Source organism: Nanorana parkeri, unplaced genomic scaffold (genome assembly GCF_000935625.1).
Source record: "Nanorana parkeri isolate BGI_ZX_2015 unplaced genomic scaffold, ASM93562v1 scaffold1795, whole genome shotgun sequence".
NCBI lineage: Eukaryota > Metazoa > Chordata > Amphibia > Anura > Dicroglossidae > Nanorana > Nanorana parkeri.
This window is the reverse complement of record NW_017308063.1, coordinates 2,778-29,906: the sequence shown is the minus strand read 5'-3', so window position 1 is coordinate 29,906 and position 27,129 is coordinate 2,778. Positions and strand designations below refer to the sequence as shown.

At 40.2% G+C, this 27,129-nt stretch overlaps 1 protein-coding gene across 1 annotated transcript in view; it reads right to left on the bottom strand.

The window, feature by feature from the left end:
* The window catches only part of LOC108799722 (beta,beta-carotene 9',10'-oxygenase-like), a 33,227-nt gene extending 7,405 nt beyond the window's left edge, over nucleotides 1–25,822 (bottom strand). The window contains exons 1-7 of the mRNA XM_018571619.1: nucleotides 25,786–25,822; nucleotides 16,051–16,252; nucleotides 7,790–8,001; nucleotides 6,119–6,234; nucleotides 3,770–3,872; nucleotides 2,491–2,619; nucleotides 149–309 (exon numbers count right to left, since the gene is read on the bottom strand). Coding sequence (XP_018427121.1) covers nucleotides 149–309; nucleotides 2,491–2,619; nucleotides 3,770–3,872; nucleotides 6,119–6,234; nucleotides 7,790–8,001; nucleotides 16,051–16,252; nucleotides 25,786–25,822 — 960 coding nt within the window. The remainder of the gene's footprint in view (nucleotides 1–148; nucleotides 310–2,490; nucleotides 2,620–3,769; nucleotides 3,873–6,118; nucleotides 6,235–7,789; nucleotides 8,002–16,050; nucleotides 16,253–25,785) is intronic.
* Between the last annotated feature and the right edge of the window lie 1,307 nt (nucleotides 25,823–27,129).

Sequence of the window (27,129 nt, the reverse complement as noted above, 5' to 3'; positions counted from 1 at the left end):
ATAAAACTATTCTAGTAGCAGTAAGATACTCTTTTAGCACATAACAGAATATTGTGTACAACCTTAAAAGAGTTAAGACATTATGAGACAATAGGGAAAAACATCCGGTGGCAGTATTAAAAATGAAGTAACATTTAAACTGCCTTACCTTTCCTGTGTGTTTATTTGCCACACGGAAAACGATATCACAGCTCGGATCCCAGCTCAGACAGTCAGATATGGGTATACCTCTTATTTTCCCTGTAATAAGTCTCAAAATACTCATCTTTATTGGCTGTTCTATAAACACCACATAGTTTTCTGTCATACCTTGGAATAAAGCAAAACAATACTAAAAACAGAAGCAAAAAACATGTATTTCCATGCTCAAATGTTATGACAGATGCTAAGAAATATGACAGGTTTCATTGTTATTTGTTCTGTTATCAGTAAACTGATGTACAGGTTATACACAGGCATTGTTTTTTTGAGCATTAATTGGTTTTAACCATCACTTGATCTAAGTTTAAACCTCTCTGCACTGGCATTTAGGCACCAATAATTTGCTGCATTTTCAATAGGTGCCAGCAGTTTCCTGCTTGATATTTTTATGTGAAGGTAGTTTTGTCACTAGTATTATAGCATTTATCTCCATGATAAAATAGTATGTATCACTTTAATCAACTAGAAAGGCATTAGCGCAATGACTCCCCTCCATCTGGTCTGTAGAGCTCTACCCATGCTCTTTAGGTATTGCATATTGCTCTGGGAATTCTTTGACATTTACGGGTCTATTCACTAAGCTGCCGAGGGCAGCCGAGTGAACAACCGACCCCAAGTGAAGTGAGCCGAACACTGTTCGGCTATTCACTTCAGGCTGGTACGGCTGATTTCAGCCGTACATCGGCTGAAATCAGCCGTACATCGGCTTGCTTCACATGGCTTCGGGTCGGCCGAACATGCTCAGCATGTTCAGCCGACCTGAAGTGCAGAAGGAGTTCGACCCTCCGGCAGGCTACTCACTGCTGTTCGGTCTATTCTTATAGATGCCGAACAGCAGTGAGTGAATAGCCGAATGCCGGTGAGCGGCATTCGGCTCGGCTGTTCTGCTGGGTCCCTCAGAGGGACCCAGCAGAACAGAAAAAGAGTTAAAAAAGTTTAAAAAAAGTAAATAGAAAACGATTGTGCGGAGCTAGCAGTGACAGCTTGCTCCGCCCAATAGATTCCTATTGTCCGGCGGCTCTGCTGCCGTCAAAAAAAAAGAAAGAAAACAAAAACAAAAAAAACCTCTCCTGGGCGCTCTGGGAGCCTCCCGTTCCCGGCCACCCAGGAGAGAAACACCGCTGTGTCTTTTTTTTTTCTTTATTCTGATACGGAGCGATGTCAGAATATAAAAAAAAAAAATTCCCATTGAAATGCATTGCTACATTACTATTGGCTATTTCTGTCAGAAGCAGGCTGTCGGCCGGCCATTGCGATGCATATGCGTTCTGTTTAAAGAAGTTAAAGATTATATATATATATAATGTATATACACTGTATATTGTTTATTGATTGATTTTTATAGAATAGATGGATTCAAAATATTCCAAGGAAATCCCAAAGTCCAATGTCATATATTTTTCTAACAGTGAGAACTGCAATAGCAAAGTCATAAATAACCTCCTCTGTAGACATGTTTGTAGTTAACACCAAATTAACTGGATCATGACTGATGGCAAATTGACAAACACGATACAGATAAAAATACTTTGTTCAGTACAACATGTGAACCATGGATTCATTACTTTAGAGCAACATCTCTCCCCCAGACTCCTCAGCCTCTTGAGCGGAGACAAAAACCTATTCCCTATCTTCTTAAAGGAGAACTACGGGTTCATTCCACCAGTCAGCGCTGGATGATTGAATCGGGGAGGGGGGGAATCCCTGCAGGGAGCCGTGACTGACAGTCACGGCTCTCTGCAGGGACATGATCGAGAAGTGAGCGAGCGACGGTATGTGTTCGCTCACTTCCCTATCTATTGAGATGACGTGTGACAGTTTCATTGTCATACGTCGGCTCAAACTATGAGGTTGAGTGAAAATCAGTCACCTCATAGTTCTCCTTTAACTATCCTTCATCATTATCCTCCATTTCCTACTTGACACTTTTGTTGCATTCTAGACAATTCGAATGGATAATACACATGTACATGTGGCGCCATACAATCTGACTAGGAAAAATGTTTATGGTACTAAAGGGAAATTACATTTTCTGAGAAAAGAAGATGGCATTATCAGACCTGATAACTTTATGCATAATAAATCCTACCCTAGGTTTCTCAATTATATATATGCTTGGTACCACAGAATCCTTACATTCAAGATCATTGTTCAAATATCTAAAATGAATTGAAAGTAATGTTAACCAATGAAATAAAATTAAAAAAAATAGAACAAATCAGCTTAGAAACACAAATACAATAAAATTGACTTTTAAACATTTTAGTTTTCCTTTAGTAAGATACTTACCAAAACTATGGTAATAAGAGGGATTCCATTTGTCCACTGCAGGTATTGTGCACACTACTTCTGCCCCTTGCAGTATGCCTTCATCTTCTGATTCCTGAGCAGGCACCTTAATAATATTGTAAAATGTTCCTGTAAAATAAACAGGTACATAAGAGTAATGCAATACAGCAATTTTATGAAAAGGACCCTGAGATTAAATTACTTTATCAACACTCCAAAAGCCGGGTTTATTAACCAAAACATTATGGACTAACGGGCGAGAACTAAGACGGGCAAGCAATGAGAGGGCTTTATGCAATATACTGCATTGTATGCTGTCAGCATCTGGTGTCACTAAAAATATAGTATTTATGAACGGGAAGGCTCACATTGAATTTTTTACACCTCAGCTGTGTAAAGTGTTTTAATGATCTGCCAGCATTGTATTCAATGGAATACAATGGAATCAAAACTGTATATGCCAAATATAAAACATGTTTTTCAAAAATCCTAGCCAACATTCCGAAATCAATCTGGCAAAAACCTGCCAACGTTGCAAATATGTTGTCCTTACTGTCTATCACTAAAACTCCTCTCTTTCTTTTAGGATCCAAAAATCAAGCCAGTTAAAAAAACTGAGAACTCTGAAATTCATTAGTCGAAAACTGCATTTCATCAAATTGAATTAAAAATATAGAGCTATGAGTTTCAAGTTCATTTTAAATTTGACATGTTTTTAATCCAGAGGACATGCCTAGATGCCCAGGTCAAATTTTGCGGTGTCAGCATGCGGTGGTTAACTTGACAGCTACTGTACAACTAATTTTCCTTAATGTTTATAATATTTTCTAAAGATATAGCAGCAGAGTGTTGTACCCTGTTAGCCATAAAAAAATTCAAATTTGACAAAAAATAAAAACTCTGCTGTTTTTTTTAAATTACAGGTTTTTTTTCAGTAATGTTATTGTACTTGACAATTACTTTATGCAAGGGCTAACACTGTAGATCCCACTGTAGCCTGAAGGTGGCAGTGTTTGTCTTCAGGCTGAAGGCTTATCTTGTCAAAGAATCTTATTACTGTCATACTGATCACATGATCAGGAACCTCTCTGACTATTTCCTCGATTGTCAGTCGGGACAGGCGTTGTCATTCAGTCAGGATTCAGAGCCACCAGCCATGCAAATTGGCTCTCAATGGGAGGACATCTGTTTTTATCCATATAAAGGGGTATTGTGCAAATGGGAAAGGTTTAAGTTGTTTTGATTATGCATGTGAACTAAAAGTAGTTTTTTTCCTTACCATGTTTTCCATAGGAATTACCCATATTATATGTTGTACCACATGGATCGTAGTGAGGATGAGCTGTTGCTCCATTCACAGCAATATGTTTTGTCCAGTTAACCTGAAATAAAGGTTTATAGTTACACTTTTAGGCTGAACAAAAGATATATTTTCATGAGGTTCAGTTGTCAAAAGAAAGTAATTTCCAGAATGGATTGGTGGTCCTCTGTACTGTGCCCACTGCACAGGGCCTGTGATGAGTAGCTACTACTGGCAAGGTCAAATATGAGTATACCACAGATTTCATAGAGAGAAAAATAAAGTATAAAAAATATTATCTGTGAACTTTCAACAAACTATAATGCGATGAGGAAATAATAATAATTATTATTATTATACAGGATGTATATAGCGCCAAGAGTTTGCACAGAGCTTTACATCTATAATGTCAGCTGTCATGCATAGAAAGACAAACACACTAAGCCAAAAACACTGCAGTGAGTAAATGTTCATGTGAACTGCTAAAAATATAATTATTTATTTGAAAACAAGCACATAAACTGTATTACTATATAAAAATCTATCCTACAAACACCAAAAACTTTTAAAATTGTTGATATTTCTAGGTGACCCCATGTTTGTACTTATTTTAAATAAAGAGTAATATTTGTAACAGAAGTTTACATAAACTTCTATTCACTGCAGTCTTTTTAAATGAAACTGTCACGCGTCGGCTCAATAGATCGGGAAATGAGCGAACGCATACCGTCGTTCACTCACTTCTCGATCATCTCTGCCCTGTATTACATCATACAGTTGTATAATAGGTTTGGTGGTACTTGCGATTAGGAGATTCCTCAGTGGAGCCATGAAGGTTTGATGTGGGAATGTTAGTCCCTGCAGACATGGTTGGTCAAGCTGTGTCCATGGGATATGCACTCAGGGAATAGCAACAGGATTGAAGAGTGCTCACTGAAGTCAGCAGCCAACTTGCAGAATGGTGAGTGCACACAGGTGTCAGCAGTAGTGATGAATGATGAGTGCACACCTCAGACAGCAGCAGCAGATGGAATAGGTATAAGTTCATGTAGCAGAGGAAGTAAATGCAAGATGAATTGCTGAGGAGAGGCGCAATTCATCCAAGAGGATTCAGTCTGCTGGAGATAAGAGGAGCTGCTGCAGTGTCAGGGAGCCGGCGTCTACACATTACACAGACAACGGTTGTTTGAATCTCCCGGCTTAAGAAGGAAGAGAGAGGATGATGTAGTGGAACATGATTGGTTAAGGCGGGGTTTCACACTGGTGTCAGAAGAGACTAGGTGAGTATATTACACCCTCACAGGCAGGGCCCTCCTTACCATCTTGTCTTGAATTGTATTGTAATGTCTTCCTTATATTGTAAAGCGCTGCGCAAACCGCTTGCCGCTATATAAATCTTGTATAATAATAATAATATAGAACTCTACCTTCTAGTCATTCAACAATTATGCACGAAGTGTCTGGTGGGGGTTGCAGTCTCTTCGCCCCTCACTCTTTTTTTCCGTGATCAATGCATTAGCTGGGTGTGCTATATATCATTTGTTTTTTTCTCTCTCATATGATGATACTTGGAAGCCTGGTGCCAGATTAATTTGTCATATGGTGAAAAATAGAAAACAAATGTAGTCTGTCTAATGCCTTCAGCACCATGGACAGTGCATAAAATATCACATTTCTTTTGAACCTGCATTGGTCTATTTGTGTACTCTCCTTATCAGAATGCTAGTGGCCTGGCTGTTAATTCTGACCCATGGGTTCAGTGCTTTCTAAATAATTACAACAGAACAAGTAGGCAGATCAGGTGTTCAGAAATTACTCTTCTTCTTAGTCTTCTTATTCCTGCTCCAGGTCAGTGACATGGAAACTAGTGCAGCCAGAGCTGGCCAGTAAATAGGCAATTTTCAGCAGGAATAGCAATGTAGTGCACATTTTGCTTTCAGTGGAGGTTTTTGTTAGAGCAAACCATCATTCTTCCTTTGCCTCAATCTCCACCAGTGCTCAATAAAAATCTCAGTACTTCTACGTATAGGGTACATAGTGACTTGCCATCTGCCTCTCTGGAATGCAGAATGGCCAAGTCCCAGTGATGTCATACACACCATTTATTTTAAAACTGTTGATATTACTGGTGACAAATGGCCGGTTGACTTACAGCTGTTGTTCCCTTAAAGTGGAAGTAAACAGCTTTGTAATTTGTTTGTTTTTGCCCTAATGTGCATTTATTAGACCTAAAAAGTTTTGCAAATATTCACCTAAATGTGAAAATCCCATACTATTCTGTGTGATGTTGAACAAATACTGTAGACATAAACAAACAAACCAAATCACCTCTTCTTTTGTCTGCAGTGTTTCTGGATCCACTTTACGCATGATGTTTGTCTCTGTGCTGACACAATAATCCTTTTTGTATTTTACAAAGTTTACATTCCCATTGTCAGTTGGTTCTAAAGATGGAAATGAAAAATACTAAATATATACGCCAATGTTGATGTGAATCTGCAGTCTTTTTCAGTGTACTATCTTAGATATACAAGAAATATAGATATATAGGAAATTAGCCTAATGCACACGATGGATTCAAGACTTTGTGGTCTATTCACTAAGCTGCCGAAGGATCTAGCCATAGCTTCAGCTGATCCCTCGGCTAGCTTCGGCCCCAGGACCCCTTTGGTTCAGAAGAACCGAAGGGCTGCTGTACGGGCTATTCACTATAGAGGTGCCGAGCCGAATAGCGCTCGGCGGCATTCAGCTATTCACTCACTGCTGTTCGGCATCTATGAGAATAGGCCGAACAGCAGCAAGTAGCCTGCCGGAGGTTCGGCTTAGCCGATCCAGATGTTGGATCGGCTGAGTCGAACTCCTTCTGCACTTCGGGTCGGCCGAACATGCTGAGCATTTCGGTCGACCCGAAGCCAGCCGAAGCCACCCGATGTACGGCTGATTTCAGTCGATATACGGCTGGAATCAGCCATACCAGCCTGAAGTGAATAGCCGAACAGCGTTCAGCTCACTTCGCTTCGGGTCGGTTAATCACTCGGCTGCCTACGGAAGCTTAAAGTGACATTAAAGCCACATTTTTTTCCCCTCCCCCCCATGTAAATGTTAGCACTTACCTCAAATGATGTCTCTTATTCTGATCTTCCTCTTCTTTCCCCATGTTTTCATGTGTCCCTCCAGCGGTGGGACAACACTCCGATCCAGCGCTGACTGCTCTGTCTCTCCGATCCAGCGGTGTCTGCAGGCGGGTGCACGCGTCCATAGACTTACCTTGCGTCTCTGCTCGTCTCCCGGCCGAGAATCGGAACTGCGCATGCGCCCGCCCCAAGATCCTTTGCGGCCGTACGGTCACTTCCTGATTCTCGGCGCGGGAGCGAGCAGCAATAACGAGGTAAGTTTAAAACCAGTTCAAGCGGTTTGTTTTTTTTTTTTTAAACTTCTTGCCTATATCTACTGCTTGCTAGCAGTAGATATAGGAAAAAAAAACGGAGGGTTTAGAACCCCTTTAATGAATAGACCCCTTTGTTTCCATGCATAGTCTGTAATTATATATGTACACAAGTTCAGACATATATTTTTTTAGTTCATATATATTTAATACTATAATTATATCAATGTCATCTTCAGGGTTCAGTGGCCTCTGCAGGCTGAACCCTTTTTCCCCCTGAATAAAGCCTTTAACTTGCGTGATCACTATATCATTGCTGACACAGAGATCTCATGATCAGGGCCTTCTCTGATTGGACCAAAACTGTCAGTGATAGCCAGGTGCAACAGCTAGCAGCTGCACACAGTGTCAGCTGGTAGCTGTTAAAGGGATGATGTAGATTTACAAATCTTCAGCATGGGGCATTGTGCTGGGAAATGCTAATTCACAGATTGTGGCCAAGAAGGGGACAGAGTAGTTGTAAACCTTACCTTTGTTACATTTAGTTTTCTAAAACACTTTATATCATTAGCAACTGCCTTGAATTGTTTGCATAAAATATGAATCTCACTTACCTGGCATCTCAAACGTTGATATGAAGCGCTGAAACAAACTCTTACAGGGGTCCGGTGTAGCCAAAGTTCCGAATTCAGACACTACAATCCTATTCTCACTTTGATTGGACTTGTAAGCGTTGCTTTGGAGAAACTTGCTCATGTAAGTTACATTTCCGTCTATAATTGTAAATTTGTGCATGAGGGCCATGCCATCGAACCAGTGGTTAAAACTGATAAAAAAGGGTTTACATTTAAAGCATTAGGAATATATGCAAACTTTTAAAAAATTAAATAACTAAAACACACAATACCTTTTTTATTTGTATTCATAAACACTGTTACCTACGTTTTTAGTGAAATCAGCCCAGCAACCGATCCCAAGAGTAGTGTAATCTCTTTTATCTGAATTTTATAAAAAGCTTAATACTTAAAGTATTATGCCTACTTACATTGGTCCAGCTTGGTCCAATGTAAGTATGTATAAGATTGGTCCAGCTTGGTCCTATGTAAGTATGTACAAGATTGGTCCAATGTAAGTATGTATGTAAGATTGGTCCAGCTTGGTCCAATGTAAGTATGTACAAGATTGGTCCAATGTAAGTATGTATAAGATTGGTCCAGCTTGGTCCAATGTAAGTATGTATAAGATATGCCTGGTCGGATCCTATTAAGCACTGTAGTAGCTGGAGCTACTACAGTGTCTATAGTGATCGTCTGAGTCCTGTATTGAACTGTGCTGAGCAGCTTCCCCTCTTCTGTAAAAACACAAGGGGTCACTCACAACAGCCATTCAGAGAACAGTAGTAGTTTTTTTTTAATCAATGCTTACAAGAAGGTCTCGGTGATGACACGATCCACCCTGCGTCCAATCAGAGAATGCCTTGTATGCATTGATAAAAGTACTAGGAGTTATCTAAATGGCTGCTGTGCTGAGCAATCGACCCCCCGTGTTTCCATTTAGGACCTGAAAGATCTCTGTAAAGCACTGTAGTAGCTGCGGCTATTACTTTGCTTTACAGGATCAACGTGGGCCAAACAGGCATATCATATGCATATTTACAGTATATTGGGCCAAGCAGGACACATAAATGTTTATAGCTGGAGTTCATCTTTAAGGCGGAACTTAATCCAAATTATTTATCTAGATATGTAGAGAGTGAGGGTTGAAACCTCTCACTGATTTTTGTGTCCCTATTGGGGTGACCTTTCCTCGCTTCTTGTCCCAGAGACACAGCAGGAACTGAAATAAAATCTCCACAAAGTAAGGAGAAATCCCACCTTTGTTAGGCTGGCCATACACTACTCTAGTTTTCTCGTTCAACCCGCGGGCTGAATGAGAAAAATAGAGCTTAGAGCTCAACGCTTAGTGTGTCAATTGAGGAATCCCGCTGTTTGCATTGTATTCTGCGAGCAGCCGCTGTCAGAATAGCTGAACAGAGCCATTGGCTCATTGGCTGCCGGCTCTGACCGTACGAAGATTTTTTGGCCAGCTCCTTCGATCAGCTGATCAAAGGATGCCGACCAAAAGGGTGCCGACATCGGCACACACTTCCTCAAAAACTCCCAGAAATGTTCACAGTGTATGGGCACCCTAACTTGTGACCAGAACAGGTAAGACATCTCCTCTACTACTTTTTAATTGACAAATGTAGCATTTGGATTTCCTCTCGCGTTCCCCCCAACAATGATCGCTAGCGCAAATAATCACAGTAAATATCTACAGGGGACACAGAACAAAAAGCCTGAAGGACGTTCTAACCTTCCTTATTATATTCAAAATTAGAGGAAAAATAGCTGCAGTTCAATTTTATTGAATCTTCAATGCAACAATACACATTTAGCTACTTGTTATTTAGACTGAAAACTAAACAGCATGTATGGAGGACCTTTTTTTGCTGCCTATTGTATTCAAGCAGCTGTGGGAGCGCAGCTGCTTAAATACTAGGCCAGTAACTACAGTTGATTGGCTGCAGCCAATGTTAGATCGACAACTTCCCTCCCAGCTCCTTCAGTTTTTCAATCAAAGTTTGTTGAGCTGGAAGAGAGGGTCAGCTATGGTTCGAATTTTCACAAGATTCACAGGAATTAGCTGAAATGTGTCCATGTATGGCCAGCTTAACAGTAGCAAATGAGTTTCTTAATGGATAACTCAACAGCTTTGTGCTATTTTATTATTGAATTATACCAGCTTTTTGTCTCTGTATTAAGTTTAACATCCCATTTTCTGACAATAAACAACCATAATCTTTTTTTGCCATCCTTGGAGGAGTCTGTAACATGATGCAGGCAGATAGAGTACCTGGCATAGTGCAGGTAATACCAAGCAAGAAAGAGACTGACAACCATTTTATGTTTTTAAATATAGAGTGCCCTGCTCTAGGGATTAAACGCTAAGCTTTATCATCTTGGGGACTGTACAGGCAGCACCTGTGTGAGTAGTTACTGGATCATGTGACTGCATTATTCATGAAGTATAAAATAATAGCCAGATCTATTTCTAAGACTAAGGAGTGGCACATTCTTTGTTTGCATGGCCAGCTTAAAGGTGCCCATACACTGCTCGATTCTCGTACGAGAATCACGGGAAATCCCACGATCGTACGAGAATCGAGCAGTGTAAACGAAGACGTGCGACCGTTTCTACTGTACGGTCGCACGTCTTTTGTCTAAGGAGCACGCTAGAAAACCAGCCGAAAATCGTACGATTTTCGGCTGGTTTGAACAGTGCTCGGGAGACAAATGCCGAACGGGCCGGTGTGCGCACGCGCACACTGCCCGTTCAGCATTGCGGTCATCGGAAGCCCGCCCCTCAGGGGGGCGGGCTTGCGATGATCGAGAGTGCGATCTGCCTGTCCAAGATGGGCAGATCGTATGTTTTTTTAATCACTTTACAACCATCGCAAGACTAAGGTCTTGCGATGGTTGTACAGTGTATGGCCACCTTTAAACTGAACTCCAGGCCAACAGCTAAAGGCAAATCGAAAAGGGATAAATACAGTATAAAGAATCTGCTTTAACTGCAAGAAGATTTGTATTTCTGTCAGTCCAGGCTTGAGATTTATACAGCTTTTTCCTCCTCTTAGTACAGCCAGGTTGAAGACACCACTTATATTGAAATAATACATTGGTATATTTCCACACCCAGCATTCTGGGTGAAAAGTGAACACTGGACAGTGGAAATGCAGCAGCAGACTGATGAGTCCATATCCCTGCTCAGTCCTGCTCCTTCCTCTCCTAATCTGAGTGCTGATGTATTAAAGGGTATCAATGGTCAAAAGCTAAGAATAAATCTGTATTTCTATATTGGATTTGCATGAGGCTATCTCACAGTTAATAACCATATCGATATAGAGGTTTGTAAACTTACTTATTGAAGATGTCCATAGGTGCACTTGCTCAATGCAGTGACACAATTTTACTCAGCCCTGTGAATATGCACTTCCATGTGTCACCACACTAACTAAGCCTGCCATCTGAACTACAACTCAATGTTTGAACAATGTAACATCTAACGTCTTGAGAAATTGAGATCACATCAAGCAGCAGGGAAAGAGATGTAAAGCACAATGGAAATCCAGGAAGTTGTTGAAAGTGATGGGCAGGCGGAAGCCAGCACTCACTACATAAAAGGGATTTCTTTCAAGTAAGCTTTGATTGTATTATCAAAAACAACTCTAGTATGTATTCCTATTACAATGCTCATGTCATGATAGGATAGGATATGCTGGGACTTTAGAACTCCTTTAATGAATACAAAGCTGATTTTTTTTTTTTGTGTCTTTTATACCTGCCCAGAGTTCAGCTTTACCTATGGAAATGATTCCCCTGGTATGATGTTATACTGACTTGCAAAACCTGTTTGGCTCTTAACAAAAATGAAATATACTTAATAGATCCATACATGGGCCAGTTTGCAGCCAATGTCATTTGATAACAAATGAAACTGCTTTTATAAAAGTAGAACATAAATCCACAACTTGATCATTAATCCTCCTGGAAATCCTTTTGGTGGGATATCCAATTACATAATGAAAATATTTGGTGATGAAAACAGTCATTGTTCCACCTTTTCTTCAGCTCCCACATCACCTGGAGGTTTGACATCATACAAATTCCCCATGCATGGCCAATTTAAGATCTGGCTGCCTGAACTGGGTTGGGTTTCTCTACCTTTAAGATGAGGGCCAGCTTAAAGGTTTCTTCTAAACTGTAAAGCACAAAGTGGTTTTCAGTACAGGTGTATTAGTGCTTCCAGATCTAAACATACAACCCACATATGTATGGCTGCATAATGTTTTCTATAATTGTGTTGATTTATGAAGTGCATAGTTATAAAACACACCTAAGAATACATGTTATTTCGCAGCATTAAAATAAGACTTAACGAACATAACTTTTTAAAACAACAACCATGTACACACCTGCATGCATGCTTTAAGGTGCCTTATTAATCTTGATGCTTCATCCAACTTTATGCAGATCAGCGTGTTGTCAGAACACACTGTGCAACATATTCTACCTTTCTTCAATGTGCAGCAGCGCAGCTTTTTGGTGTGAACTAAAGCAATAGGGCATAAGGCAAGTCTGCAAGTGTTGTTGAGTAAATACAGTGTAACAGTGTATTGTTTCACTGTATTTACTATTTCATTTATATGAATAAAAGGTTTTTCTATTTTACCACTAGTTAACCCTAATCATCCCTGATTAACTCTTTCCTCCCCTTTTTTTTGCAGTGTCGCATTAAAAGAAAACACAAACACACACAAAAAATGTCATTTGCAAATAACTTTGCCATTCTGTGTACCAGAAACATAATGTTAGTGTCATTTTAAACACGGCACATAAGTGAATCAAATATCGACAGCCAACACATTTCGGGGGTTATAGACAATCCCCCCTTGTTTGGGGTTATACAAAATAGACAAGTTTTATGTTATAGTTGTTTTGATAACACAGATGTTTGATCCTTTTATTACCAAAAATTGTAATTCATATATGGACCAATCCTTATGGTTTGCTCTTTTAGCTTTTTTGGGGTAACTTATAGAACCGTGTATTGTTTACTTTTAGAATTTAGTTGTGCTGTAACCTTGGGAATCCACTCCACCAACAAACTGATGGCCAGAGGATGCACGCTAAAAAGGATTACTGTAACAGAAGCAAAGAGCATGCATATTTTCAGATATATTTTATTTTAAACAGAACATGGGATAGCTGGAAATGAATGCATCCAAACAGAATGTTTTCTGCTATTTGCTGTATTCCATAGTATGGTGTGCTTGCTGTAGTCTCTTGGATTCTGATATGTAAATGTCACAGGGAATATAGCTAAAAAGGTGAGTGTATGTTTTCATATATAAACTTTAGTTTTAATGAATGTTTTTTTTGTTGCATAATACATGCAATTGTTTTTGGTTTTTTTTAAATTCCAGGAGTTGAAAAAAATCTTTAGATACACTAGGCTTTCAAAACTCCTAGGCTGCTTTATCAGGCATTATATAATACTAGATCTATAATGTGGCTTTTAGACCCAGAATTGTATAATCGCTGACGAAGAAAACTAAAATGTTTGAAAAGTTTGCATCTTTTATACATTAAAGTATATGTCCAGCCAAAACCCATGTTAGATTTTATTGCTATCTAGGACCTCATTTGAGAGAATTATTCTCAATTTCTGTCCTGCTGACAATGTTTTATTAGACAGGCTGAAACATGAAGTTCTGCACAGGACAGGGTCACCTTGGTGAATATGAATAATGCGCTGGAAAGATGGGGACATGTAGGTAAACAGCTTTGATGTTTACAGAAGCCAGAAAGATCGATGAAGAAAGGCGGTGACAGATTTGGTAGATTCCATGCAGAATTGTTTGGACCCAAATGAAGATATTCAGAGCTTTTAGATCCAGAATGGGGCAAATGCTCCTATGGTTCTGGGACAGTAAACAAATTAGAATAAAACCTCTGGACTGGAACCATTATGCCACTGGAACAGTGGCAATGACACACTGATCTAAAAGATTCAAGAGGCCTCAGTGGAGATCTGCTAATTTGTGTGGTGACACAGGAACGTTGAAGATGAGTAACAGTAGAGGGGGCAAGAACTGAAACTGCAGCTTATATCCCTAAGATACTATCTCCTGCACCTAAGTGTCTGAGATGCAAGCTGCCCAAGCATCTGCAAAGGTTCATAAACATCTGACCACTCTGGAAAGCGGGAGTGCACCTTGATGCAAAGGTTTGTCTAAGGACTAAGTAGACATTGAGTGCCAAGACTTGTGGGTGGTCAGGGAGCCAAGCTTTGGGGGTTCTCAATCTGGCGGTGGAGAAACAAAGGGGACATTTCTAAACAGTTAGAGAGAGAGAAACCTTTGCAGTCTGTTCCTTCAGCTTTTTGTGCTGAGGAACCTCTTGCTACAAGTAGCATCCTCGATGGAGTTGTCAAGAGTTGGTTTGATAAGACTGTCATTTGAAGGCCATGTAGATCAAATACTTTAGCCAAAGTGCCCTATGCATATGTACTAACATGAAACACATGCAAGAAATGAGATGGGAAGCTTCCAGCAAACCATCACAGCTGAAGTTTAACCCTATAGCCACCTGTACCCTTCTCCATGTGTTCTATAGGGCTCCAGTCACACATGAGCGGTTACAAAAAACAATGCATTGCAATGTGCATTGCATTGTTTAGATTATTGCGGAGGCAGCACAGCACAAAGCTGGGCGTCCTGCGAAATAGTCAAAAAACCACACGGAAAAAAATGCTACCGCTATATGTGAATGGAGCCTAAAGGGGGGATCAACCTTAGTAGTGTTTAGATATCTTTTAATTGATTATGCCCATTCAGACATGGTTTGACAGAGTAGAATTACAGCCAGAATCAAGATCCAGAAGGGAAGGGTGCTCCAGCAAGAACAGAACTCTAGAAAGGGCTTCCTACTACTCATGGGTGGGATCCAAAAAGAAAGCCACATCCTCTCTACTGGAATAGTAGGCATTTTGTTAAATCAGGACACTGGTGGACCTACAGTGGGAATAGACTACTTCTGCACAAAATCCTCACCAAATCAATACAAGGTTAATAAGTGTTTAGGGGGAGCAAACATTCTCCATAGAGAAATACTTGGAAAAGCAAGTGCAAAGGGATATTATTTATGGCCTGAGGAGTTTTGAATGACCTGAGACTGGAAACAGTGCTGGTAGAAGCAACAGGCTGATCTAGTTTCAGAGCGGAGCTAACGGCATTAATTAGTATTAGTAATTGTAGTCTTAGTAATTGTAAATACTGTAATAGCAGAAGACTGTAGCTCCTTAAGGGTGAGCTCATCAGTCTAGGACTGGAGTGACTCAGAATCAGACAGAGCATCTGTGGCCCATTACTTGAAAGCCGACCAGGCTGCAGACAAATCAGATATAAAAATCTGCAAGAGAGGACACAGGACAGCGCTTGTGCCCTCTGCAAGCAAAGTCAGCAAATAACTTGGTGATTTAAAGCAGAATTATAATAAGAGTGAAATATACTCATCCCATAATTAGAGCCAACGTGTGGCACTGCAGCTGTCACCCGTCGACTCTAGAGATCAAGAACTGAGCGATCACATATCTTCTTTAAACACAGCAAGAGAGAGCTAGATCCCCTGTTAGTTTTTTTATTTTTTTATTTGTCTGTGTCCCAGTTGCAAATTTCCCCTTACTTCTTGTCTGGAGAAGCTGCTGTCAGTAGTACAGGAAGTAAAGGTAAATTTGTCTAGAAGGAGTAGAGGGGACATCTCTCCTCCTCCAATCACAAAATGTCTTGTAATCTTTGAAACAATACAAGGCAATTCATGAACGGGCAATAGTGGGAGGAGTGGGTGATGTGACTGGAGTAGTTCTCTGCTTGAGTCTCAACACTCACTCCCCTCAGTGCCCAGAAGCCTGGCATTATGTGCAAAAGATGGCATGCTGCAAGGTAGGATTTGCAGGGGCCTTCCGCAAATAACACACATGTAGTGCGGTGCGTCATTTGTGTGGCTTTAAAATAGCACTGTAACATTTGGGTATATAGGTTCTTCAGTGAAAGGATAATAGCAACATGCAATGTTCAATAATGAATGAAATATTGCATTTTTCAGTGATCTGAGTTCAGTAACATAAAATTCAACTGACTGCTGTTTGTTTCACTTTGCCCACTATGACTGCACTTTGTACACGTCTGCAATATTAATATAAACTATCAGCATGATATTATATATTCTAAACCAAGCTTTAGAAACAGAATTAAAACAATACTAATCTCACTTGTAGTCTCCAAATTCAAATTTGCCTGGCCCATTTCGCAGCAGACTGCCCTGGATCCATTTGGGGATTTTGCCACTAATTTTGGTTAGGATGGGCTGTGGAGTCTCTTGTACAGTCTGAAATAAAGGTGCAATGCATTCTTTGCCTTCATGGGTGTCAAAGCATACTTGTTTTCTCTCTTGGGTAAAAAAATTCTTCAAGACTAAGAAAAGAAAAAGAAAAATAATTAGTGTAACAATGCTAACACTTGTTTGAAGAACACATTTTTAGATACATTGTAAGGTATCTGAGTTTTCACCCCAGCCCCATGAAGAACCCTAGATCCTAGGTAAACCACGTTACCAAAGACAGCATATTCATAATGAGGGGTGAAGAAATAGTAAGAGCAGGGGCGTAACTAGAAATCACAGGGCCCCATAGCAAACTTTTGCATGGGGCCCTGTGATTTCTAGTTAAGCCCCTTGCAGAGCCCATCTGAGATACCACACAGGCCACCTGAGAGTGACCCTGCAGAGCCCACCATAGACTCTATGGTGGGCTTTGCAGGGTCTCAGGTGGGCTGGTCACACCCCTGCACACCTCTTACCTGTCAGCCGCGATCTGCCATCAGCCTTCTCTACCGCCGGGCCCCGCCTTCCCTGTAGGTGGAAAATGAGTGACAGGAAACTTGGTCAAACCCTTTATTCCCCTGACTTACCACACTCCGACTTTTGGATGTTTCCAAAATTAAAAAATGCCTTAAAAGGACACAAATTTGATAACATTCTGGACATCCAGCAGGCCATGACAAAGATACTGCGACCCATTCCGGAAAACAAATTCCAGGTTTCGCTATGTCATCTCTGAGCCATCATTTCAGTCCAGGAAGGAAATGGTGACCCGGTGTTATACTGACCCTTATAAGGAAGCACTCCTTTGTGAAACGTGTTAAGTGTTTGCCTGCTGACATCAATATACTCTCCTATAACTGGATGTAGCAGCAGATGCTCAAATCCCATTTATATACAGTAGCTATTAGACCAATGAAAGACAGGGACATTCCTAACTTCAGGAAAGGGTTCCTGTAGTTTAATTGTCCATGTTTGGCAGAAACAGGCCATGGAGGATTAAGCAATGGCAATTATTTTTTTCTGTTTTTAGGGGATTAATAGTTCTTCTGTAATTATGGAGGCCATGTATTTTGATTAATAATCTGTTATATGTCACAAAATCCCCCACCAACTTTCACGATCATGTGATGCCACAGCGTCTGACTGTGCTGGGTGGTGGGCAGGTTCTAAGTGCTGAGGAAAATGCACCACAGCATTATCATGTAAGCTCATGGCACCTTTATGACTCACCTTTTTGTGTTTAAATATGCTGGACAATGAATGTGAAAAGTACAGTAAAATTTGATACTGGAATTGGGCTTTATTAGGGTGTGTAAGGTGTAAGAAGGAGTTTCGATGAGGACCAGGAGCTATGATAGGATTTATTTTGCATATTTATATTTAGCATTAGTTTGTGCAATGACAATCAAAAGGATAAATAAAAATCATGTTTTACTCAGGGTCCAGAAATGTCAGCCACTAAAGTTTATAGAAACTCAAACATGCCAAAGTAATACTGTAAAAATCCACTTTTAGGTCCTGCAGCACCATGTAATGTAGACAAGGATGGTCTATATACTATACACTGAGTGGCCAGATTATTATGACCACCCCATCAGTACTTTGTTGGGCCACGAGATGACTCCATGAGATTACTTCGTTGGGCCACCAGTGTATATAGAAACAAGAAGAAAAAAACAGGGAGGAGCACTGACCTAATGCTTTAACTAAGTAAATAGTTCATAATGGTCAAATCAATGGTTAAACTTACAGTACACACCCTTTTTTGTTTTTAAATAAGCTGTGCAATGAATTTAAAGTACAGTAATAGTTAAAACTGGAATTGTTTTTAATAAGTTGTAATGTCTAAGGAGGAATTTAGATAAGGGTTATTAATTCAAATAGAAGTCTTTTGCATGTACATATTGAGGATTGGTTGCTACAATAACCCTGGCAATATGATGGGTTGGCAGAATGTTCTTTATTTATTATTACAGAATCAGATATTTATATAGCAATGTCAATTTACACAGAGCTTTAAATATTGAACATTCAAATTGGTCTCTGCTCTCAAGGAACTTACTTCCTGCATACCTGTAATAAATAAATAAATGCTATGCATTTGTTATTATTAGTTGAGATGCATGGACTGGCAGATTGTGATGAGCTGAGGTAGTGCCACGTTGGACAAACCGTGATCAATGTGAGCAATTATGTTGCGCTTGGTAGTGAGCAATATTCTTTACTGTATCATCTTACTGTGGTTATACACAGTGTTGCAGCTGGTGATTTCACATATTTTTTCCAGCGCAACTAAATTGGTTAAAGTTTTTCACGTTGGACAAACCCCCAGAGTTTATATAAATGGATTGGGCAGGACAGATAACAGCATTAAAAAGCTTGACAAAGCTTATGAATTCATGTGAAATGGCTGTTGGAAATGAGCTGTCTCTCTTTTACCCTGGAATCTTGTATATGAATAATAAATTCATATGGCTCTGGAGATGCTCAGTTCCTGTCTGTTATATTCTAGGATATCTATGCTGCCTATCAAGCAGCAACTGAGTGGGAATTATCTATGCACTTCAGCTGTAGGATGAGACTTTACATTTTTGAAAATATATACTGTATATAAACTGGAAATTGCAGTAATTTTGTTGAAAATTACATTTAGTAATCAGAGCCTCGGATCAGATGCTTCCAATTATTTTTATTTTCCTAAAATTGCCATCGCTTTCAAATCAAGGTGGCATACAAACAGAAATGACATGGCAATCCCCTGAAACTGGAGACCTAAAAAAAGTGTATTGAAAGGGTCTAAAAAGAGAGATAATCAAATTACAAGGTTTGGCTATGTGACTATTAACTAGATTATACTGTAATGAATACTCGTAAAGAATGCTTAAACACTATTTTAAATCAGTCGGTTTAAATTAATGTGGAAATTTTAAATACATTCCAGGTGCAGCCAAAAAAAAGGCCAGATAAACTATTGTCAGTGCTCCAAATATTTGGGGAATGGAAACCTACGTTTATGGATGCACCAAATAAAAATTCAGTTTGAAGGGTTTGAAAACAAAGATGCGATGATTGTTTGAAATTCCCAAGTGAGACTTCAGTGGCAGAGTTACTTTAATATATTTCAGGAATGTTGCTTCAAGCTTCATACCCCTTCTGTAGTATTATCTGCATTATGTCTGCGTGTTTTAGATATAAGTAGGGTTGCACAGATACCAAGTACAGTACTCGGTACAAGTACGAGTACATGTACCGATACTTTTGAGCTCCAAGACTACACTAGAGAAAAATTCAAAAATTAGGAGGCAGCTGTCATTTGTAAGGAGCACACGGAGCTCCCGAGATTTGTACATCTCTGTTTTAATGTATGATTTTGTTTTTATAAATATAAATAAAGGGATGCACAGATACCTGTTTTTCGAGTACGAGTACTGGTACTTGCCGAGTACTTACAAGTACGAGTACTGATACATTTTTGGTTATTGTCATGTGACAGTTTTTCTACAACAATACAGACTTATGATTTCAGGACAGTGGTGGAGCGCCAGAGCCAGGTCCCAGCTGCAACCGCTGCAACCCTGGTAGTTCTCATGAAAATGCCAAGTATCTGCACTGGTACTCGAAAAGTATCGGTGCATCCCTAGATATAAGTATAAAGAGTCATGAAATAGTGCAATCATTTTCAAGGGCATAACTATTCTCTAAAATAGGGAGAACCAGAATTGTAAAGCTTAAATAAAGAATGCAGAGTACATTCCTTTCAAAGTATAATTTTTTATCTTTATTGCATTGACTTGCACCAGATGTCTAGACTTACACTGTAACACATGGTTCAGATATTTATGGAAATGCAGCTTCTGCTTAGGTCCTCTGCAATATCCTATCAACAACATTATGTTCTGTTGAAAGCAGATTTTTTTCAATGTCCTCTAAGCCCATGCTTGATTTAAAAAAAAAAAAGGTTTCTATACTCACCAACACCTACCCAGAGCTGCTGGCATGCCCATGCACATGTACTATTAAATAAATGTCCCGTTATGAAGGCTTAATCGGACTAGATGGTGCCTTCACTGTTGTATATGCAATTTGCTTCCTTGTAACTCCATTTGTTATTCATGTTGTCCCATTGTGTACATGTTATGCTTTGTGCCATTCAATAAAAATATTGAACAAGAATGTCCATCCCCAACTTCTATCATTTTTCATACATATATCCTCTCTATAAATAAACCAAAAAACAATAACATTTATTTTATGGATTACAAGTATACCCAGACACGCTGAGGTTTCCCCCATCCCCTGTGTTGTGGTCCTAAGGGAAGCGCCATGTAATGCCCACAGCCTATCAGTCACTGAAAGTTTCACCTCTGCTTTCCATGCTTTCCAAAAATGGGTACCAAAATGACAAGCTCCAGATGAGCTTCTCCTGCAACAGTGAGAAATGCCCCATGGGGAACTGGGATATGAAGTCCAGGACAAGATTGCTACTTCACCGGAAGAGGTGCTTGGCTTCATCCTGCCCACAGTCTAGGCTACCATAACGGAAAGAAAGCAGTTGTGTCAACTCTAGAATAGACATCTGAGGAAGGTAGTCAAAAAATATTATATTGCAAAGTGACAGCAGATGTATGCAGTGTAATTCTACATGACATTTTACTATTATCAAATCTAACCTTGCCATTGACTTTAAGGGCATTGAACATTTGGAGTAATTTATACATGTTATGACAGAGCTGTTAGCATGTCCATGTACATTTACTATTACAACTTTAATATCTATCTCCAGCTTCTATAATTTTTTCTTAGCATTATTCAAAGCACTATTCATCCTCTACACACTCCAGGGCTACCCTGTGCATCCTTCTCCATGGTCCAGTGTTGGCCCTGTACCAGCATCATTCAATTCACTTCCTCTGAGCTCAGAGCATTATATCCCTCCGTTATGTTGGCGTCAGTCAGAATACTTCCATTACATATGCAATCAGTGAGAATAACGCTGTTACATTGGTGGCCAGTGAGAATATCTCCGTTACATTGGTGGCCAGTGAGAATATCTCCGTTACATTGGTGGTCACTGACAATACTTTAGTTACATTGGTGGTCAGTGAGAATACCTCTGTTACATTGGTGGTCAGTGAGAATACCTCCGTTACATTGGCAGCCAGTGAGAAACACTCTGTCACATTGGCAGTCAGGGATAATAGCTCCATTACATTGTGGAGACACATCCTCTGCTGAGTCAGAACTAAAGCTCTGCAATCAGCAAAACTCATGCTTCCTGCTGATTAGAGCCTTTGCTAATTGCAGTGCTATAGGTCTGACACCAACTTGTCACACCTCTATATAGAGACTTCTGCTTCCACACAGAGAGCAACAGGCTCTGCTGAATACTTCAACAGTAAGATGAGCTTCACACCTGTAAGACCGGTTTGATGCACGCATGTTATTTTGCGTGTCAGTGCACATTGGGCCAAGGTGGCCCATGATGAATGGTATGAATAGCCAAAATGAATGGTCTGCCTTTAGGCACCTTACCATTCCCAAAACTGCACCTTATCCTTTTTTGGGAACACACTATACAGCAATGCACAGTACTGTGTTTGCTTGATTGGGGGTGCATTCATGTGCAATGCACTAATATGTCTATTATCCCTTTTTGTGCATTGTACTAATGTGTGCGTTATTGGAACATGAAGGTGTAAAGCCAGCCTAAGACTTCAAACCTCTTGGGCCAGGTAAACTAAGATTGGCAGTTGTTGAGGAATTTGAATTGCCACACATGGCATCTTATTTTGGTGCATCGCATGTCATATAAACTATTACCAGAATTATAGAAATTTTACCAGCACACCAGTCCTTTTAAGATAGCAAAAGCTTCATTTATTGAAGTTCTTTGTCATATGAACAACATTTCGGTAAGAAGTGCAACAAGGATAGTATTTATTATATAAACTATTATGTCGCAGTGCATATCATTTATTTGATGCATGGTAGAATGTGTAACTGTCTTGCCCCATCATCTTCTAGGAGTACTTCAGCACACCTCTATTGTGCCAAATATTAACAAACTCATTTTCTGAACCTTTATTCATTTGGTGCAGATTGTGAGCATTTTTCTGTGAAGTCTCACTTGGGAATTTCAAACAATCATCGCATCTTTGTTTTCAAACCCTTCAAACTGAACTATTATTTGGTGCATCCATAAACGTAGGTTTCCATTCCCCAAATATTTGGAGCACTGACAATAGTTTATCTGGCCTTTTTTTTGGCTGCACCTGGAATGTATTTAGCTAATGTATACTGAAGGTAAATCTGAATACACAATTTCAATCAGTTTATCTGCCTGGAACAGTTCCATTGAAGGGCTTGTTCACACCAAGCGCGGAGCAGATCCGGACCAGAGCAGGTGCAGACCTCTCCTTTGAGTATGCTGGTTCACTGGCTGTCATGCAGATGCTTTGGCTTTCTGAGTCCCTCAGAAAGCTAAAAGTAGAGAGATAAAGAATTCTGCCATTTTTCTGACACCTGTCATGCTTGGTCTGCATCTGTGACTCAACGTTTTGAGGCAGGCAACTAGCATTTTAAAAAGAAGGCCAGCAATTGCAGAAGTAACTGCTTTCTCTTTCCTACTGTAGCCAAGACTGTGGGCAGGATGAAGCTAAGCCCAAACACCATTTCAAGGGGTGTAGTAATCTTGCCCTGGACTTCATATTCCAGTTCTCTTGCAGCAGCTCCCAATGTTGCCTTGGGAGCTCATCAGCAGACTGTCAGGTTTGGTTCCTAATGTCAAGAAACATGGGAAGCAGGGGTGAAACTATCAGTGATTGATGGGTTGTAGGAATTACACAGCGCTTCCTCTAGGACCACAACACAGGGGATGGAAGAAGCCTCATCACGCCTGTACATCCTTGTAGTCCATGAAGGACATGCTGGAGAACAGGGTGACAACACTGCAGTAATGTTTTTGGCCAACTTTGCAGCAATGTCTCAGTCACTTTGCTGTCCCCTCCTATCAGCATGCTTCTAGTCAGTACATACATTGACTGGCTCCTTGTGTTAATTCTTCCTCTCACACTCCAGTCTACCAGGACTGCAAGAAGCTGACACCAGGTCAAATTCAGGTACTTACACTGCTTGCATTAAAAAATATATGATGTATTTAATTCAAGAGCTGCAGTGATTTGTGTCTCTTACAGTATATTTATCTACAGTTCACCTTTAGATATCTAAATATCAGACAAAAGGGTGTGTTTAATAGGGGGGGAAAAGCAAAAACAGAAGAGAATGTAGAACTGGCTGAACGACTGGCTTATTAATACTTCATGATTCTTGTGTTATGTGCTGTACACCCTAAAGCATTGTGTGTACAAGGAGATGTGCAATGAGCTATGTTCTAACCTCAGATAATTGCTAAAAGAGGGAAAATGTCTGAAAGAATCATGAAAGCTAAGAATAACTTTATGGAGAATGTCATAGTCATTCCTAAACAACTTAAAAGAGAACTATGGGGTCAGTGGTATTCCTCATAGATCCCTTAAGGGTCACGGGAGGATATATACTAACTTCCTCCCGTGACCCAAAGCTCAGTATATCGGGAGCTACAGCTTGCGGTATACTGAGACCGCCGCAGCCAGGACGGTTACCAACATTACTGTCGAGATCCACCCAGCTGCGTGAATGACAGCTGGCTCTGCCTATCTAGAGGCAGCTCCCGTCCCCTCCCCTGTTTGTTCCTCCACTCAGCGATGTTGAATTTTTAATAATCACCACTGAAGCTGTTTTAAACACTTTGTTGAAAGTGAAGACCTGTTTATATAGCATGGACTGGCTTATTCCCCTGCAGCATCCTAAACTCTCTGACATCAGCAATGCAACAAAATATGAAGCATCAGACCTGGGGATGGATCAGGAAGTAAATCACAGATTCAAACTTGCAGGAATGTATTTTCCTATGCATCCTACAACTAAACACATGCTGGAATTGATCCATGCTCCATTTCACAATAAACTAGTATTAATAATACTTTCTGTAATAATCGGAAGCACTTTGATTATTATACCAGTTCCCAGCAAAGATGGTTTTACATTGAGTTAATAAGAGCTACTCATTTTCCTTGATTTTACATGTATTTGGATAAAAATGTACCATACAGTGTATCTAATGCCAAAATGTATTCAAGTTTTGGATAGAGTAACAGATAGATAAAAACACGTCATTTTTTTGTTTCTCTATCTGCCCCCACCTTCTGACACAACTGTAAACTGGCACAGCAATAAAAACTTAAGATTTTCGCACTCTGCTCAAAACTAAAAAAATATTACTTGGCTTTAGTTACACTTAAACTACAAAACATGCAGATAGAAAAAGTAATAATGGAAGGCAAAATTATTTTTTTCTGCACTGCTTGTATGTGGTGATGAGCCGAACAGGCCCGAGTCCGGTTCGAATTCGAACTTTAGAACATCCAAAAAGTTTGAATTCGAACTCAAACTCAATACAAGTCAATGGGGGTAGAACTTTCAAAAACAATTGTCCCCTTTAAGAGGGCTTATATGCAAGTTATTGGCCATAAAAAGGATATGGGGATTGGTGTACTGCCCTGGGGGACAGGAATCAATGAATAAAAAAACACTTTTAAAAAATACAGTTTTTAAAGGAGAAGTGATTTTAACATCACTTAAAGGGTAACAAAAGAATAAAAAATTCCTTTAACTATCGTTCCTTGCGGGGTCCCCTTAAGCTGCCTGTAAAGTGGCATATCTGTACGATGTATAGAACCTGCTGCAGCGAAACTGACATTTCTAAAGAAAAAAAATGAAATGTTCTTAAAGTGTGCAGTTTCCCCTCCCAAACAATACCAGACCCCTTAGGTCTGGTAGGAATGTTAGGAGGGGCCAAACTTTAAAAAAAAAAGTGTGAGGTTCCCCCCAAAAGTTATACCAGACCCATATAAAAAAACAACAAAAAAAGTGTGTAGGGTTCCCCCTTAAAGTCATACCAGGCCCTTAAGTACATTCGCCGAACACACGAACTGACGATGTTTGAGTCAAGCTCACGTTCGGCTCGAACATCGAGCCCAACCCTACTTATATGTATTAGGCTATAACATAAGCTCTCCCCCTTTAACAACATCCTGCATAACATTTCAAGAACCATTTGGCTGTGTGCACTCATTTATTCTGACAACATCATATGCCTCAGTTGCTGTGTTAACCTTCTAAACATTACAATGGCACCTCCAGCAAAATAAATTGCTATTCAAAATATTTTATAGGTGAAGATGAATATGAAGTTCTTTTCTAGGACTAAGGTTTTATTATTGTGATAAACGACTGTTTTTTTCCATTTTGTTATACATGAGGATGCTATTGATGATGATAAGAGTCTCTTACATCAATGTACAAATAAGCAGGTGTGCAATGCAGAGCACAATAAACATTAAACGGACCATCTAAATAGTTAATAAGAAACTATTAATATCCCAACCCTACACAGCACCATGTTACTAGGTCAAAGCTACAGAGAAATAGGAACTTACAACATTCAGTACATTACATTCAATTTTTTTTAAAAGGTGCATCTAGAAATTGCTGCATCATTCAACCCTCAGAAAGAAATTGACATTACCTGGTATGTTGTGAAACGCAGATAAAATAAAATCCATTATGGAGAAAGAGGTGATTTCGGAGAGGTTTGCTGGTTAATACGCAGAGGATGCAGTGTAGCAAAATCTGATTGAATTCTTGGACATCAGCAGAATCTTCTGTCAGTTGGCTGGTTATTGAAGCTGACAAGCCTTCGTTCTGAAAAGCTTCCTAAGCTGCAGTGCACTTCATAATAAAAGCCTGCAGTCGCAATACTGCCTGTGACCTCATTATCTTAGCAATGTACCGCACGGGTCCTTTTGTACATCATAATAGCTTCACGAGGCAGGCAAACCTTAAATTGTGGGTCAAATAGTGCCTGCAGATAAAGGAGAAATACTTGAACAGATGGCAGATATAATTGACACAATGTATTCATTTGTATTATAGAAATTAATGAAAATGCAGATTTGTCATATGGAAAAAGTAAGTACACCAATACATGTATCACCACTTCAAATCCATGAAATTAGAATCTGATGCTCCAGATTAGGCACCAATGATAATAACCTCCTAAAGGTGACCATACACCTTACAATTATCTGCAGATTTTCTGTGGTCAGATGGAAAAAGTGCAACAGATTGGCCCAGGTGGAGATTACTCCATCCACACAGTTAAGTGTAGATGGAGGAATCTGTTGCACCTTTTCCATCTGACCACAGAAAATCTGCACATAATTGTAAGGTGTATGGCCAGCTTAAGGGGGTATACAGGTGGAACCTGTTTTATTTAGGGTACGTTCACACCAGATGCAGTGCGTTCCGGCCCAATTCTGGCCAGAACGCACTGCATCGCATTGCGGCCGGCTCACTCTTTTGTGGGGCAGGAGTGGGCGTGGCAGGCCATTGGAGTGAATGACACTGTAGCCACGCCCTCCGGCCGCAATGCGATCATCCGCACGGGAGAGCAAGGCACATTGTGCCTACGGTCCGCTGCGATCGAAATGCTGCAAGCACTATTTTGATCGCACCGGACTGGACCGCAGGCACAATGTGCCTTGCGATCCCGTGCGGAAGATCGCATTGCGGCCGGAGAGCGTGGCTACAGTGCCATTCACTTCAGTGGCCCGTCACGCCCCTCCGCAATGCGATCATCCGCACGGGAGAGCAAGGCACATTGTGCCTACGGTCCGCTGCGATCGAAATGCTGCAAGCACTATTTTGATCGCACCGGACTGGACCGCAGGCACAATGTGCCTTGCGATCCCGTGCGGAAGATCGCATTGCGGCCGGAGAGCGTGGCTACAGTGCCATTCACTTCAGTGGCCCGTCACGCCCCTGTTTTATGTGGTAATAATGACAGTATAAGCCATTAGTGTACAGAAGT